Source organism: Mirounga leonina, unplaced genomic scaffold (genome assembly GCF_011800145.1).
Source record: "Mirounga leonina isolate KUSES-001 unplaced genomic scaffold, KU_Mleo_1.0 Mir_173, whole genome shotgun sequence".
NCBI classification, from domain to species: Eukaryota; Metazoa; Chordata; class Mammalia; order Carnivora; family Phocidae; genus Mirounga; species Mirounga leonina.
In genome coordinates this window covers 24,794,138-24,811,426 of record NW_023270447.1, presented here as the reverse complement: position 1 = coordinate 24,811,426, position 17,289 = coordinate 24,794,138, and the positions used below count along the sequence as shown (strand labels likewise).

Here is a 17,289-nt window from a genome sequence, read left to right as displayed (position 1 = left end):
ACCATCAGTCAAATTGACTTAATTGATATTTATGATACACTTAACAACTATAGAAGACACTTTTTTCAAATGTTCATGGAACATTCACCATCAAAGACCATATTCTTGGTCATAAGACAACACTTAAAAAGTTTAAAAGAATTAAAAATCAAGTTCTCTGACCATAATGGAATTAATTAGAAATCAATAACAGAGGGGTACCTGGGTGGCTCAGTCAGTTAAGCCTCCGACTCTTGGTTTCAGCTCAGGTCATGATCTCTGGTTCATGGGATCCAGCCATATGTCAGGCTCTGCTCTCAGCATGGAGTCTGCTTGAGATTCTCTCCCTCTCCCTCCCCCTCTGTCCCCACTTGTGCACTTGCTCTCTCTAAAATAAAGAAATAAATAAAATCTTTTTTTTTTTTTTAAGAAATCAATAACAGAAAGGTACCAGGGAAAATTCTCAGATACTGGGAAATTTAAATGACATACTTCTAAATAATCTTGGTCAAAGATAAAGTCTTAAGGGAAATTAGAAAATATTTTGAACTGAATGAGAATGAAAATACAATATGTTAAAATTTGTGAGATACACTTAAATCATTGTTCAGAGGGAAATGTATAGAGTTGCGTTTATATATTAGAGAAGGAGAAAAGTCTTAATAAAATTATCTAAGTTTTCACATTATGAAATTAGAAAAAGAGCAAAATAAACCCCCAAAAAATAGAAGGAAAGAAAAAATAGCAGGAATCAATAAAATTGAGAACAGAGAAAATCAATGAAAATAAGAGGTGGTTTTTTTGAATCCTTTAGCCAGATTTACCAAAAAAAGGAAAGTAGGCAAATTACCACTATCAGAAACAAAGGAGGGGCTATAACTACAGATGCTACAGACATTAAAAGTGTAATAAGGGGAGATTAGAAATAACTCTATTCACATTAATTTGACAACTTAGTTGAAATAGACCATTTTGTGAAAAACAAACTACCAGTATTCCCTGGAGATGAAATAGACAACTGAATAGTACCATATCACTGAAGAAATTTAATTGGTATTTGTAACCTTTCAAAAAAGAACTCCTGGTCCAGATAGTTTTCCTGACAAATTCTACCAAATATATATCACTTTTCTGAAGTCTCTTCTAGAAAATAGAAGACAGAATACCTCTCAACATACTTTATGAGGTCATCCTTAACCTGGTATCAAAATCATTCAAAAATAGTAATGAAAAGAAAATTTGAAAATAATATTTCTTGTAAACATACACACAAAGTATTAGTAAAGTGAATCCAGCAATATATAAAAAGAATAGTACACCAAGACCAAGAGGTGGTTATCCTGGGGATTCAAGACTGGTTCAATATTTGAAAATTAATCATTAACTGTAATCTATCATATTAGCTGACTAAAGAAGTAAAACCATATGATCATACCAATACCTGCTGAAAAAGCATTAGGTAAAATTCAACATCCCTCTAAGATAAAAAATACCCAGTTAACTAGTAATACAAAGGAAATTCCTTATCTCGATCAGGGGCAATTACAAAAAATGTCCACAGCTGACATCATAATAAATGATGAAAAACTAAAAGCTTTCTAAGATTGGGAATAGGGCAAGGATCCATCTTGATACTCTTGTTCAACATTATTACTGAAAGCCCTAGAGATAAAACAGACTACATCTGTTCAAAGATGACATGATTGCCTACATAGAAAATCCTAAGAAATCTACAAAAAGACCCCTAAAACTAGTAAGTGTGCTTAGCAAGGTTGCAATATACAAGGTTAAAATATACAGACATATTTCTGTATACTAGCAATGAACAATTGTAAACATTTTTAAAGTACCATTTACAATAACTCCAATTTAAAAAATAATATGTAGGTATAACTCTTAATATTTTCAGGATCTTTATGCTCAAGACTTTTTTTTTTTTTTAAAGATTTTATTTATTTATTCAACAGAGACAGAGACAGCGAGAGCAGGAACACAGCAGGGAGAGTAGGAGGGCGAGAAGCAGGCTTCCTGCTGAGCAGGGAGCCCGATGTGGGACTCGATCCCAGGACCCTGGGATCATGACCTGAGCCGAAGGCAGACGCTTAACGACTGAGCCACCCAGGCACCCTATGCTCAAGACTATTAAACACTGATGAAAGAAATCAAAGACCCAAGTAAATGAAGAGATACACTATGATCATGGATTAAAAGACTCAGTATATTTAGATGTCATTTCTCTCAATAAAAACAATCTTAATAAAGTCCCAGCAAGATTATTTTTGTAGACATAGATAATCTTAAAATACATATGGAAAGGTTAAGGAACTCTAATAGTCAAAACAGTTAAGAAAAAGAAAAAAATATTGGAATATTTACACTGTAAGATTTAAGACTTACTAGAGAGCTATAGTAACCAACAGTGTACAGTATTGGTGAAAGAATTGACACACACACAGATCAGTGGAATATGATAGAGTCCAGAATAGACCCAGACAAATATTGTTAATTGATTTTTGACAAAGGTACAAAGGCAATTCAGTTGTGAATGGATATATAAATTGTGGTAAATCCATACAATGGAATACTATTCAGCAATAAAAAATGAGTGAACTATTGAAACACAATGTGGATGAGCCTCAGTTGTTAACACTGTGCTAAATGAAAGAAGCAAGTCTTAAAAGGTTGAATCCATTTATAAAAGATATGAATCCATTTAAAACATTTTTTGAAAGGCAAAACCATTACCCTAAAAACTTTATTTGAATAGCAGGCAGGGGTCATGGTCATATTATTTGCCCTCTACATGGAACAAATACATTATTTATGTATCAAATATGCTTCCATGTTTTTCTTTTCTTTAACCTTGAAACTCTAAAGTACATAGTTACTCTTGGCCTCGGCATGATTGTGAATCTAAAGGTAGACAATGAAGTCACATGGCTATAAGGTGACCGACCATCTGAATGGAAACATTGTAATAGCAGATTCTTAGACTCTGAACAGTATTTCCAAGAACTAATTCCACCCTTCTGCTATTCTTTTATTCCCACTTCCCCATCCTTTTTTTTTTTTTTTTTAATTTTATTTGTTTATTTGAGACAGAGAGAGGGAGCACAGAGTGAGAGGGAGAAGCAGACTATCTGGTGGGCAGGGAGCCTGATGTGGGGCTGGATCCCAGGACCCTGAGATCATGACTGACAAGCCGAAGGCAGACACTTAACCGACTGAGCCACCCAGGTGCCCCCCACTTCCCCATCCTTATTTGGAAAATACTGCTCCCCATCCTTATTCGAAAAATAGTGCATTTGAAAAAATCTTTACTTCCTTTGTTAATCACTGTTGTGCAGTACAAAGGAGCTTTGATCTAGGAGCCAAAAGACTTAAGTGACTTTGGGCAAGTCACTTAATGTTTCTAAGTTTATTTTCCCATCTTAAAGTAGAGATAATAACACCTGTCCTGCCTATTTCATTTGTAAAGATCTGATGAGCCAGTGGAAACTCCCATTTTGTATGTTGTAAAGTCATTGGTAAATAAATGTAAGGTTTCACTACCATTACTAAATATAAGAAAAAAAAAAAAACAGTATTGTGTGGTATCTTATGGTAATCACAGGAGATTCAACTCTGAAAATTGTTACAATCTCAAAAATTAATGCAAAATGAATAATAAGGACTTCATAATCTCAAAGTTGATTACTCTGGTTTTATTATCATAGATTATTTAATTAAATTATTAATAGAGTATAAAATATGCTATTACACCAAATTTGGAGTACAGGACTAGACATCTTAGTACAAATTAAAGTTCTCTAAATACCATCAGGATGAATAACAAGCAATATACTTCTTAAGATTAATTTCAATTATGAAGGAAAGAATTCATAGTTTTAGTAAAAGCTGTAGTTGTTTCCTTCTAGCAGTAGATGCCAGTAGAGTTCTTTTTAATAAAAATCAAGTTGCTTAAGTACTTCCATAGCAACAACTTCCTGGTCACATTACCATATATAGAAACATTGCTCTGCAGACTAAAGATTCTACTTTCTATAAGAACTTTGTAACAAATGGAAACAGTTTTACTGGGGGGGAAAAAAAAGTCCAGGTTTCAAATGTAGGGTTTTCACTCATCTAGTGAGGCTTACTTCCTCCTCCTCCTTTTTCTTCTACTTACTTTCTGTAATAGCCTTATGCATTGTTTTAAATATCTTAGTGTTCTAGTTAGGAATCTGGAATATATGTGCTAAGCTTAAGCAACGTTGAATATGCCTGGCTAAACATGTTAAAAATCAATATGGTAGGGCTGAAATGTTAGGATTAGTTCATGCATTTGGTAAGGGAATACCATGAGTGCAATATTTTGGGAAAGTTAATGTGTCAGAGATGAGTGATTGAAAAAAATGACTGGAAGCAGGGAAAACAAGTAATTTTAGAAATCCACATTTGCACATTATAAAAATGAAACCCAAAGAATGAACAAAATTAAGTAACTGAATATAGAGAAAAAGAGTTCAATGACATTGCATAATTAAAAACATTTTCAAATATTTGATTATTTTACTTAGACTTTTAATCTATTAAAAATGAATGCTTTCTTCGACATATTTATTGAGTATGTAATACATGCATTACATTTATGAATGCAAGTAATGTAATTTGAGACATAAATTTATAAACAGCAAGTTTTAACACAAAAGTTTAAATCAGTGGAGAAAGGAGAGAGCAATTTATTTTCCAGGAAATATGTGGGAAAATTCAGTGAAGAGGTGACACTTGGAGTGAGCCTCAAGAATTAATAGAATATCTGTCAAGAAAGCAAGACAGAGAATTAAGGAATTTCATCTACTTCTGCCCCTATAGTCCTTCCATGCTCTGTAGAGGTTTATTAAAGACTGCAGACACTTTTTCAGTGTCTGTTTTGTGTAAAGCACTGTCAGATGTTAATAAAAAATTATCTATTCTTATACACACACATTTACACAGAAAGCTACAAATTTTAAAAGTTTAGTATTATAGATACTGTTCCCTGTTTGGTTACATTGATACTAATTTTGTTACACAAAAGAAAATGTATATAACAGAGCTGTTACTTGGAAAAATTCATAAGTCCATTTTGTGTGTGTGTGTGTGTGTGTGTTGTCCTAAACTGATTATATTATTGTTCCAATTTATTCTGTTTATTATTATTGTTCCTATTCTATTTGTCAAGCAGTTGGCAGGAAATCTGGACTAAGATATTTTTAGGTAGATCCTCTTTCTCCCAAGGAGAAAAGCATATAGATTTCTCATCCTTTAATTAGTGTCAGAAGGCAAGTACTCAAAATCATCATTAAATGTCATAGGTTACTTTTTTCCTTCAAATGGATAATGGCAATTTTACTTACTTTTAATCAAAACAGTTGTTTCAAGTCAGACCTAAAGTTAGGGATCAGGGAAGCAGTAGTGCTCAGTGTTAAGTTTTACAAATTAACATGTTTCAGTAAACTAGAAGGAAGTTTTTTCTCAGTTGAAATGTTTTGCTGTGGCTGATTTTATATAACTTTAAATCTTATATTTTGTTCCTTTTTTACATATTTTAGAAATTTTTTAAAAGATTTTTTATTTATTTATTTGACAGAGAGCACAAGTAGGCAGAGTGTTTTATGTACTGCTGATAGACACTTGTCAGCAGATTGTAAGTTTGATAAGCAATACTCACATACTACGTTTTTGTAGTTCCTGTATATTTTAGACTTAAGTCAGTGAGTTAGCAACATTCGGTTCTTTTTTTTAAGTGCTAGTTCAGATTTTTCTTAGTTAAAAAATGTTATAAAGTTGTTTTGCAAGAGCTTTTAATATTCATTTTATACAAGTTTTCAGTGAAAAGTTAACTGCTTATAAGGATTCATAAAATCTGTACATTAGCTGATTTCCTGGAAAAAAACACAGCCTTTTTAACATACTATTTGGAGAGTGGTTTGGCCTTAGTTGTTTGCATACGGTTGTAATACATGTTCAACTAGTTTTCTTTTTTTAAAAGTTTTTTTCAGTTTATCTATATATAAAGTCTTATCTTTAATGTTCTCATTAATATTAAACACTCTTAAGCATAAAACCTTTTAGGCTGATATTGCAAGTCTTTAAAATCTCCCTCTCTAGTTGAGATGAAGGGTTTGCTAAGAAAGGCTCAGTAATGTACTGTTTTATATTAACAGGAAACAGAACAGCAGTAGTGGTTTGAATACCCTGCAAACAGGAAGTTTGACACATGCATAGCTCTTAGCTTCTGTGTAAGAACTTGTTGAGCTCCTTCTGGAAATATTTTCAGTTACTTTAAGTAAAGTGTAAATGCATATGAATGGCAGCTTATAAAGAACTACCCTGTAACCAGTATACAGGTACAACTGCTCTTCAGAAATTGGAAGGTTTTGCTAGCCGATTATTTCATAGACATTCTAAAAGTACTGCACATGACCAGAAAACTGCTCTGGAAAATGACAGCCTTCATTTCTCTGAACATACTGCTTTATGGGACAGATCAAGTAAGTTTTTTTTTTTAATGATACATTTTAACTAGAAGCTAAAATACTAATTGGAATTTTAGAATCAAGCATAAAGAACAATGTTTTGCTTGTCTTTTTATGATTTATACAAGGACATTTTGCAGGATGAAGTTGCAAAATTCCACAAAAACTTGATTATAAGTTGAACTGAATCATGTAGTTCATTGTTTTGTTTTACGTGACCATTAAGTCACATATCAGTAGGAAATTTTCTACAGAATTCTTACATCATTTCTAGTGTATATTACTGTTTGTTTTTATTTTTTGTTCTTATATAAAAGTGAAAAGTCTAAATTTTAGAAACAAATTTCATTTTATTTTTTTAAAAAATTTTTGGATTTATAAGCCTTAAAATTTAAAAGGGCAGAAGACTCTTGAATTTATAATTAAAGTTCTATTATGTTTACCATTTTTTATTTTTAAACACCTGTGTGAAAGTTACTTCAGTTTTTTTACAAGCAGGATTTCTAACATGAAGGCATAGTGTAATTACTCTATGTGAAATCTTATTTTTATAACATTATAAATATCAAAAGCTTTTATAATTATATTTTTTGTTATTTATAGTTACGGTAAAGGAGGAAAAAGTTGTTTATGCATACATCACATTCTTTCCAGGCATGTTAAAATGTTTGGACTTGCTGCTTTGCTAAAATGGTGACATGTAACCATTTTTGGTGACGTGCACTTTAAAAGATAAATTTCACATATAAACAATACCAGTGCCTCCATTCCACATCTCACCTTGGACCCTCCCCAAGGTATTTTTGTCATTGTGACTAAAGAACAATAGAATTACCCTTGGTACCTTTGCCCTTTTTGATGTGTTTGATAATCAAATAGCACTAGGTTTTGCCTTTTTCTGTTTATATATTCCATAGCAGTTTAAAACTCAGTTTAAAAAACAAAACAAACCAAGAATGGTTTACAAAATTTATTCCTTGGTTTTTACAGTACCTTCATGGTTCTATAGAAGTTTATTTGAATTATTTATTTACTGCATCAGAATTTTTTTTACCTTCTTCGAGCTGTTTTAAGGAGAAAGTAAAGAACACATATATTGTTAAAATTTTTCTTACTAAAAGGTTTTGATTGTTTATAATTAATCCTTACTGTAAAGCAGATTGATAGATGAGGAATCTCAAATATCTTCAAGTTAATGAACTATTAAATATTGGAAATAATACTACATTACTAAAATTAGCCATACAACAGAAGTTTGTTATTCATTCCACTTGTCCTGTTCTGTTAAATTGCATTCTCCTAGGTCCCTTTGGAATGTTTTTCATGCATTTTGAAGACCTTTTAATTAAGCATTCAATGAAGAATGAGGACAGTACTGAATTAGTTTCTGTTTCACTAGTACCTACTCCTCCAAATAGTATTTGTTTAGTAAGTGTATCTCAAATGAATGAATTTATCACAGGCCTGTAATAATTAAAAGTTATGTTTGAACTATACTGTCATTTTTAAACCATTTTAAAAAATATATGGGGCCTGTGATGTTTTCTGAAACACATTTTAAAACCTAGAAATTGAAGATAACATCATGAGCATGATTTCTTTTAGAAAAAAGAGGCTGATAAAATACTGTTAACATTTTTCTTTATTGTGATAAATAAAATAAATAGTACACTTGTAACACAAGTAAAATTAGGTGCAGAACTTATAGCCCTGCAAATAATGGACATGATACAAGAAATACTTAGAGTAGCTGAATGTTCATTAATCAAGTATTCTACTCTCTTTTCTCTTTCACACCCCAAAAATATCAAAAGACACAATAATTTTCTATACATAATAATGAGTATAGTAAATACAAGCTCTAGTTTTTCTACTATAGTATGGAATGTGTTGCTGTAGCGGAGAAAACACTGATACAACAGAAACAGAGGAATCCCAGGGGAGCTTGGGTGGCTCAGTCAGTTAAGCAGAGGAATCCTGTCATTTCAAAATTTCAAGGTTTATTTTTGTGATGAAAACACAGATTATCATTTATAGAGTGAGTTATAGAAGGAATTTTGACTATATGAATTTTTTATGAAAATCACATTCTTCAAAGCTACTTTAAAGCATTCTACTTGCATGACTTGTTTGACAAGAAAAAGGAATGTGCTATCTCCTGATAATAAACACTCTGAATATGCTTGATCCAAAAGTGCTATTTTAAGAAATCAAGTAAGCACAGAAAATACATGTAATTTTTTAAAAATTAGATTTGTGAACTATTGAGTAAAGATTAATTACCAATTTAGGCATTTATAAAATGTAACAAGTTTTAATCCAAGTTTCTTCTCTAGTGGTAGTAAATATAGGAAGAAATACAGAATAAAAGCCACATAGTAATTTCCAGGTACCTTAACTGTGTTTCATCTTTTATTATTAAATTAAGTAACAGGAGTTCCTGTTTGATAACATAAATATTTAACAGCTGATTCCATCTACATGTAAGTACAAGAAGTTCAAAAGAAAAACATGGAGGAATTCTGCTTTTTGTTCTGACTTAGAATGAACAGGAGTATTGACATTCATTGAATTCTCTTTGTAGCAAGTGTATTATGGTTAGCTTTTAAATCTTCCTTTGATCATAAATGGTGTATCAAATTATACAGTGCTGAACTTGATTGAAGTTTTCACATTTTAAATCTTGGACTTTATACACTTAATGAATGTCTAATAACATTTTAAGGACTGAATAGGTGAATACCATCAAACACTTTTCTTATTCTCCTTTCCCATGAATTGACAGGCTATTTTTCTGGTAGATACAAATCCATATGAGTGAATTTTAGATTTAAATACCATATTAAACAAATAAGCAATTTTGTATATGGATTTCTTCAGGTAGAATTAGATAGCTAACGTGGGTTATCAGACCTCTTTATCTAGTCAGTTTTACCTTTCCAAAGCTCATACAGTCTTTAAGACAATTCATGTTTCTTTTTTTTTTTCTTAAAGATTTATTTATTTATTTTAGAGAGGGCTAGGGAGAGGGAGAGGGAGAGAGAGAGAGAAATCTCACGCAGACTCCGTACTGAGTGTGGAACCCAATGTGGGGCTGGATCTCACGACCCTGAGATCATGTCATGAATCGAAATCAGGAGTCAGACACTTAACCAACTGAGCCACCCAGGTACCCCTTCATGTATATTTCTTAGACCACTGAATCTGTGTGATTTTAACTTCCTTTTTTTTTTTCATTGTAACTTCTATCCTAGAAGACCACCCACATTATCCTTTTATCTGCTTTTTCCATCAGCAGCTATTCCATAAGCTTCTTGGTAGTAATCCATTTTTAGTCATTTGGCAAATTTTTTGAGAATTTACGTATCATAATCTATAAATGGTCTCTGGGAAAAGTAAGATCTAGTTCTTACCCTCAAAAACAGGAATAGGAAGAGCAAACATAACGAACAACATAATATTTAAGATATAGTGAAATGGTTACTTAAAAATATGTTTACTGTGGGAGCTTAGTGTAAGAAGAAATTAACATTAAGGGGAGATGGGACCTTCAAGAATATAAAGAATGAATTGAATTTTGAGACTCAGGAAAGGAAGAAAAGGTTATTTTATTATAAGAAAATAACATACACAAATATATGAAAATTTAGGATTTACTTAAAAGACATAGTAAGATATTGTCTAGAAAGGTAGTCTGTAGATCTGATCTTTGAAATCTATTATATATTCAGAATTTTGAACTACATTCTAAAAGACAATGGGGAGCTAATCCAGTTTTTTAAAGCGGAAAATAATATATATGCAGTCTTTGTTAAAAGGGCCTAAAGAATTTTAACTAGCATAATAAAGGAAAAGTTAACTTTCTTATTCTGCAAGGAAATGTATTTGGATACTAAAGATTTTTTATTTGAGCTGGGCAGGTAATTACAACTAAGACTTTTGGTCACTGCATGACCATGGCAAATGAATAGTCAGACACTGGATTCCCTTTACAATAACAGTGCTCATTTAAGATGTTTCTTCTACCTGGAATTCCTTTTCCTTTCTTCTACCAGTGGTGAGATATGCTCGTACTTTCAGACTCTGCTCAAATATTATCTCTAACAAAATCACCAAAGCATTCTTTTCCTGTTTTTCATTCCATTAGAGTTCATAATCTCTTCCTATGTTCTCCTATCATTTTATGCTCACTTCAGTTATGGCTTATTTTATAGATTTAAAGTTATATTACATTAGTCCTTAAGTTACATATCTCCCCTATTTGACTTTGAACTCCTAGAGGACATAAATTTGTCAATTTATTTTTGGCATTGCCAGCATAGTTCTCAATAAACACTGAGTTGTTTGTTAGATTGCTGTTAAATATCACTATGGTCTTATACTAACAAGCATTCTCTAATTTGTTCTATTATGATCTTTGCAATTTATTTCAAAGGCTTATGGTCATTAACCAAAAGCAGTAAAATGCTGACCTGAGCATGGAGAATACCACATTCCAGAGGCACTAAACTCTTCAGTGTTATCTGTGTATTTTTATCATGATTGCTTATAAGAATTTGAATAATCAGCAGAACTTATACTAAACTAATTGGAAAATTAAATAATTTAAAATTAGAAAATGTTTCCTTGGGCTACTTAGCAATGCCAAGTAGTATATCAAGTGTAATAACATAAAGAGTAGCTTCTATTTGCTTGTGTTTTGCAAGAATAGCCATACTACATGGTTAGAGAAAAAAGATTAAGTATATATTCTAGGTAGTGTCTTGCTACTCAAAGTGTGTTCCCAGTCCAACAGCATTAGCATCATCTGGGAGCCTGTTAACAAAGGAAGACTCAGGATGCTTGGGTGGCTCACTCAGTTAAGTGTCTGCCTTTGGCTCAGGTCATGATCCCAGGGTCCTGGATTGAGTCCCACATCGGGCTCCCTGCTCAGGAGGGAATCTGCTTCTCCCTCTCCCTACTGCTCCCCCTGCTCTTGCTCTCTCTCTCTCTCTGACAAATAAATAAATAAAGTCTTTAAAAAAAAAGAAAGAAAGACTCTCAGGCACTATCAAACCTGAGTCAGTATTTTCATTTTAACAGAATTACCCAGCTGATTCATATGCACATTAAAGTTAGAGAAGCACTTTTTCCCTACTAATATTTTAATCTGATTACCAAATAATATGTCTTCATTGGAGAAAATTTGCAAACCTTAGAAAAGAACAAAGAAAAATGTAAAAAATCACACAATTCCACCAAAAGATAACCACTGCCAACAACCTTTATATATATAGTCTTATAGATATCTTTTGTTTATATAGACTACTTTTTGCATAGATAAACGAATTTCCACCAGCCCCTAAATTTGGATCTTTTAGTACACAGTGTCTCATTACATTTTTGCTCATCATAAAGAGTTGTTCCACAATATCTTTTAAGATGGCTGTTTTGTATTATATTTTAAAGATGTACCACAATTTATTTAACTGATCACTGGCCATCTAGATTGTTTTTAATTTTTGCTATTATATAAAAAAATGCTGTGACAAATATCCTTGTAGGTAAATCATTGTACATATTATTTTTATATTTTATAGGACAAATTTAGAGAACTGTTATGACTATTTTAAGGCTTTTGCATTAAATTAATTTGCACCCCGGGTATATAAGTAATATATCCTTTTGGAGTTAAATTTGTTTCAGTATTCAGAGAAGATGTTTAAATTCCCTCATATAATTTTCTGATACATCAAACATGCTTTATTTTCTCCTTTATTATTAGTGTTTATCAGAATTATCCACTTTTCAAAATTGATCAATTATTAGTAGCAAATGGTCTGAGAGACATGTTTTAGTTGCTGAATATAGACCATTATCATTAGATGTCCCTTGGTAATCAACAGACTATAATCTAGTTGGGTTGGAGATTCAGTCATATTATAAAGTATATCACATAATTCTGCTTGTGCAATATAGCAGTGACTCTTACCCCTTCATTCCCACATTCCCTGCGTGGAATACTGTCATATACATTATCACATGAAACATTTATTTACTATCTGTCAGACATTGTTCTAAGGACATTGCATATATTCATTTATGTAATCCTTTAAAAAACCCAGTAGGGTAAGTATTATTATCATTCACATCTTACAGATGAAGAGACTAAAGCACATTGAGGGACAGTAATTTCTTCAAGATAACATATCCAAAGGAAGAAATTTGAACAAAGGCAGTCTGGCTCCAAAGCCCATGCTTTTAGTACCTATTCTGTGAAATCTTTCTATATGTGTATAAGAAAAACAGGTCTCTCTGGCTCCTATAGCAAAGATTTGTGTCTGAGGTTTCCTGTTAATGCAGAGACAGCATGCATATTATAAGGACCAAGAAGACCAACAGGCTAGAAAGAGAACTTTGAAAATAAGATGCCATCCAAAAAAGAGCTAATAAATCGAAACTGGAGTGATATATTCTCTGAAGGATTGACTATTACTTGCAAAGTCCTAAAATAATGGCTGTTTTTAACTCAGCTTTTAACTAGTTGTATAACTAGTATGGCCCACTTAGGATACAAATAAGGTTTCATCTTTTAAATATTTAGATTAATCACTTGCACTCATCTGTTCATGTTAGCAGGACTGCTAAGTAGCTCTTTTCTTGGTGTCTCCTTCCAGCCCCCTTCACATATTGCTAAACTTTTGACAGTTCACTCATTACAGAGAGGCTAATCTTCTTTTCAAAGCATAGATGAAAAAAGAGATGAGTATTTTGATTAGTATATAAGCTAGTGGTCTCATTTTTAGCTTCATTTGATTTTGCTACTGCTCCATAGTTTCATGGTTTAAAACTGGTCCCAAGGAATTTGATGTATCCTTGCTCTTGATGTGATGACACTGATCCTTGTGGAGACCTTAGTGGTTCTTAACAGGAGGGTGACCACCCTTTCCAGTGTTGTGCTTATCCAAGGGATATATCACAGGATTTAGTTTCCTTAATTTATACTTACATGCTTCATGATCCTGACTTCCATGCCAGGTTGAATTATGACAAGGTTATCTTTTAGCCCTTCCCCCACTGTATCAAAATCAGCCTTCCTCTCTTGAACATCTTGTCCAGGGATAGCAAACTGGTTGTCTGTAACTCAAATGTAGCTCACAGGTAAGTTTTGTTTGGTCCTCATAGTATTTTTTAAATAATTGAATTTGATACCATTATTTTATATAAAAATATAAAATAATGATTTTAAAACAAAAGATTTCATACTAATATTGGACTTTCATATCCTTGAACCATTAGAAAAGTTGATTTCAGTGGTCTCTTATTCCCACTTACGAATAAATGGGCACTGAATGAATATCCTCTTTAATCGGGGTTTATACTGTGTGATTTACTCTGGCCTTTACTCTGTTGCTTTGCCTATATGGCCCCTGTAGGCACTTAAATTTGGCCTATAGTGCCTCTAATGTGGACCCTAAATCACCAACTCAGATTCTCCTTTACTCTTTGATAAAGCTTCTTTAGTGTGCCTACTCATGGGCCACAGATACTATCACTAAAATTCATGGAAGAAATTCTGGTAATTCTGAACCTTAGAAAGAATGGGGTCAAAAAAAAAAAAAGAATGGGGTCTAGTTTTAATCCCTCCCTTTCAGGATCCCTGTTTTATTTTTAATACAAATCTACTTACCTCCTTCCCTTTAATTAGTTTTGTTTACCATTAGGTATTGGGAAGGAACAGCTTTTACTAGCTCCAAAGGGTTTTTGTTAGATCATTCCCCCAAACTAATGGATGCCTACCAGCCTTATATTTACGTAATTAAGTTGTCCACTGAAGTGATTCTTCCTAGAGCAAAGAAGATCTGCTTCAGTCAACTGTCTCTACTTACATAGAAGAGCACTTGACAACTTTTTTTTTTTTTTTAGATTTATTTGTAGAGAGAGAGAGAAAGAGTACACACATGCACCCTTGCGAGCATGGGGAGGGGCAGAAGGAGAAAGAGGGAAAGAATCTTAAGCAGACTCCCCACTGAGCGTGGAGCCTGATAGGACATGGGGCTCAATATCACAACCCTGAGACTGTGACCTGAGCCAAAATCGAGAGTTGGGCACTTAACTGAGCCACCCAGGAGCTCTGACAACTTTTTAAAAAATGAAGTATGACTTATGTACCATAAAACCTAGTCATTATAAGTGTAGAGTTCAGTGTTTATTAATAAATTTATAGAATTGTGCAGCCATCTCCACAATTAATTTTTAGAATATTTCCATCACTTGAGAAAGTTCTTTTGTATCCTTTGGCAATCAGTCTCCACTTTCACCTCAACCACAGACAGACCCTGACCTGTTTTCTGGACCTACAGATTTCCTTTTCTGGATGTTTTATATAAATAGAATTATACAACATGTAATCTATTCTGGCTTCTTGCACTTAAAATAATGTTTTTGATGTTTATTCATGTTATAGATCAATAATTTTATTGCTGAATTATAGCATGCTGTATGGATATAATACATTTAGTTTATCCATTCAGCAATTGATGAACATTAAGATTGTTTCCTGTTTTGGGTTATTTGGATAATGTTGCTATAAACATTTGCATACAAGACTGAGTGGACAAATGCTTCCAGTTCTCTTAAGTAGATGTCTAGGAGTAGAATTGCTGGGTCATATGCTAAGTTTATGTTTATTCTTTTGAAACTTCCAAATTGTTTTAAGTGGCTTTATCCCTTTACATTGCCAGCAGCAATGTATGAGGGTTAGTTTCTTCACATTCTTTTTAATACTTAATATCATCAGTCTTTTTGATTATAACCATTCTGTTATATGTGAATTGGTATTTCATTATGGTTTCAGTTTGTATTTCCCTAATGATTGATGATGTTGAGCATATTTTCACAAGTTCTTATAAGCCATTTGTGTATCTTCTTTGGAGAAACATATTTTCAAATATTTTGCCCACCTCCAAAATTGAGGATTTTTGCCTTCTTTTTTTTTTTTTAAAGATTTTATTTATTTATTTGAGACAGAATGAGAGAGAGAGAGAGAGAGAGCGCATGAGAGGGGGGAGGGTCAGAGGGAGAAGCAGGCTCCCTGCCGAGCAGGGAGCCCAATGCGGGACTCGATGCCAGGACTCCAGGATCATGACCTGAGCCAAAGGCAGTCGCTTAACCAACTGAGCCACCCAGGCGCCCGGATTTTTGCCTTCTTATCATCAAGTCTTTTTTTTTTTTTTTTAAGATTTTATTTATTTATTTGACAGAGAGAGACACAGCGAGAGAGGGAACACAAGCAGGGGGAGTGGGAGAGGGAGAAGCAGGCTTCCCGCAGAGCAGGAAGCCCGATGTAGGGCTCGATCCCAGGACCCTGGGATCATGACCTGAGCCAAAGGCAGACGCTTAACGACTGAGCCACCCAGGCGCCCCACTTATCATCAAGTCTTAAGAGTTCTTTATATATTCTGAACACAAGTACTTTACCAAATACATTATTTGCAAATATTTTCTCTCAGTCTGTGGCTTATTTTCTTAAATGATGTCTTTGAAGAGTAAAAGTTTGTGATTTTTAATGAAGTACAATTTATCATTTTTTTTCCTTTATAGATTGTGCTTTTGGTGCCAAATCAAATCATTATCTAACCCAAGACAATGAAGACTTTTATTCTCTGCTTTCATCTAGAAATCCATTTTTTTAGTGGTTTTTGTATATGATGTGAGGTATGGAGTGAAGTCCTTTTCTCCCCCCCTTCATATGGCTATCCAATTTTTACTGCACTTTCTTAATCCAAATTTTAGCATCAGCTATCGTTTCTTAAAAAAAAATCTGCTGGGATTTTCATAGAGATTGTACTGAATCTGTAGATTAATTTGTAAAGAATTGCTATTTTAACAATATTGAGTGTTGTAATCCATGAAGATGAAATATTTCTCCAATTTGTAGATGTTCTTTAATTTCTATAGTGTTTCCTATTTTTTAGTGAAGAAGTCTTGTTAAAATTGATTTTTAAATATTTTATTTCTATTAATACTGTTGTGAATGGAGTGGTTTCTTTTTTATGTTTGGGTTGTTTGTTCCTAGTATATTAAAATGTTATTGATTTTTGTCTATTAATCTTACATCCTATGATGTTAATAAACTCATTTATTAGTTCTGGTAGTTTCTTTGTAGATTCCTTAGAATTTTCTACATATAGTCAAGTCATCTGCAAATAAAAATTATCAGTCTATCTGCCTTTTTTCTTACCTCATTGCACTGGCTAGAACTTCTAATACAAAATTGCATAGAAGTGGTGAGTGCTGACATCCTTGTCTTATTCCCAGTCTTAGGGGGAAAACATTCCATCTTTCACCATTATATATGATGTAAGCTACAGAGTACCCTCTCCCCCCATACACACACACGCCCTTTATCAGCTAGATGAAGTTCCCTCCTAGTCCTAGTTTGTTGAAAGCTTTTATCACAGGTGTTGAATTTTATGGAATGCTTCTTCCTCATGTATTCAGATGATTATGTGGTTTTATCTTTTATTTTATTAATACAGCATATTTCATTAATTGATTTTCAGTTTGAACCAACCTTGCATTCCTGGTATAAATCCTACATGGTTATGGTATATAATCCTTTTTATATACTGTTGGATTAGGTTTGTTAATATTTTGATAAAGATATTTGCATTTTGATGGATATTAGTCTGTAATTTTCTTTCGATCTTTGTCTAGCTTTGTCTAGCTTTGGTATCAGACATAGAATAAATTGGGAAGTGTCACATCCTCCTCTATATTCTGAAAAAGTTTATGTAGAATTGATATTATATCTTTGGATGTTTCATAG

At 32.8% G+C, this 17,289-nt stretch overlaps 1 protein-coding gene across 2 annotated transcripts in view; it reads left to right on the top strand.

Moving 5' to 3' along the window:
* Window positions 1–17,289, top strand: part of PRKACB (protein kinase cAMP-activated catalytic subunit beta) — a 120,010-nt gene that overhangs the window by 46,653 nt on the left and 56,068 nt on the right. Inside the window, exon 1 of one of the 2 annotated variants that reach the window (XM_035018161.1) lies at window positions 6,149–6,494. The exons of the other annotated variant lie outside the window; for it this stretch is intronic. Within the exon in view, the coding sequence (XP_034874052.1) occupies window positions 6,311–6,494 (184 nt within the window). The 5' untranslated portion in view covers window positions 6,149–6,310. Of the gene's footprint in view, window positions 1–6,148; window positions 6,495–17,289 lie in introns of those variants that run through there. 2 annotated transcript variants of the gene reach the window in all.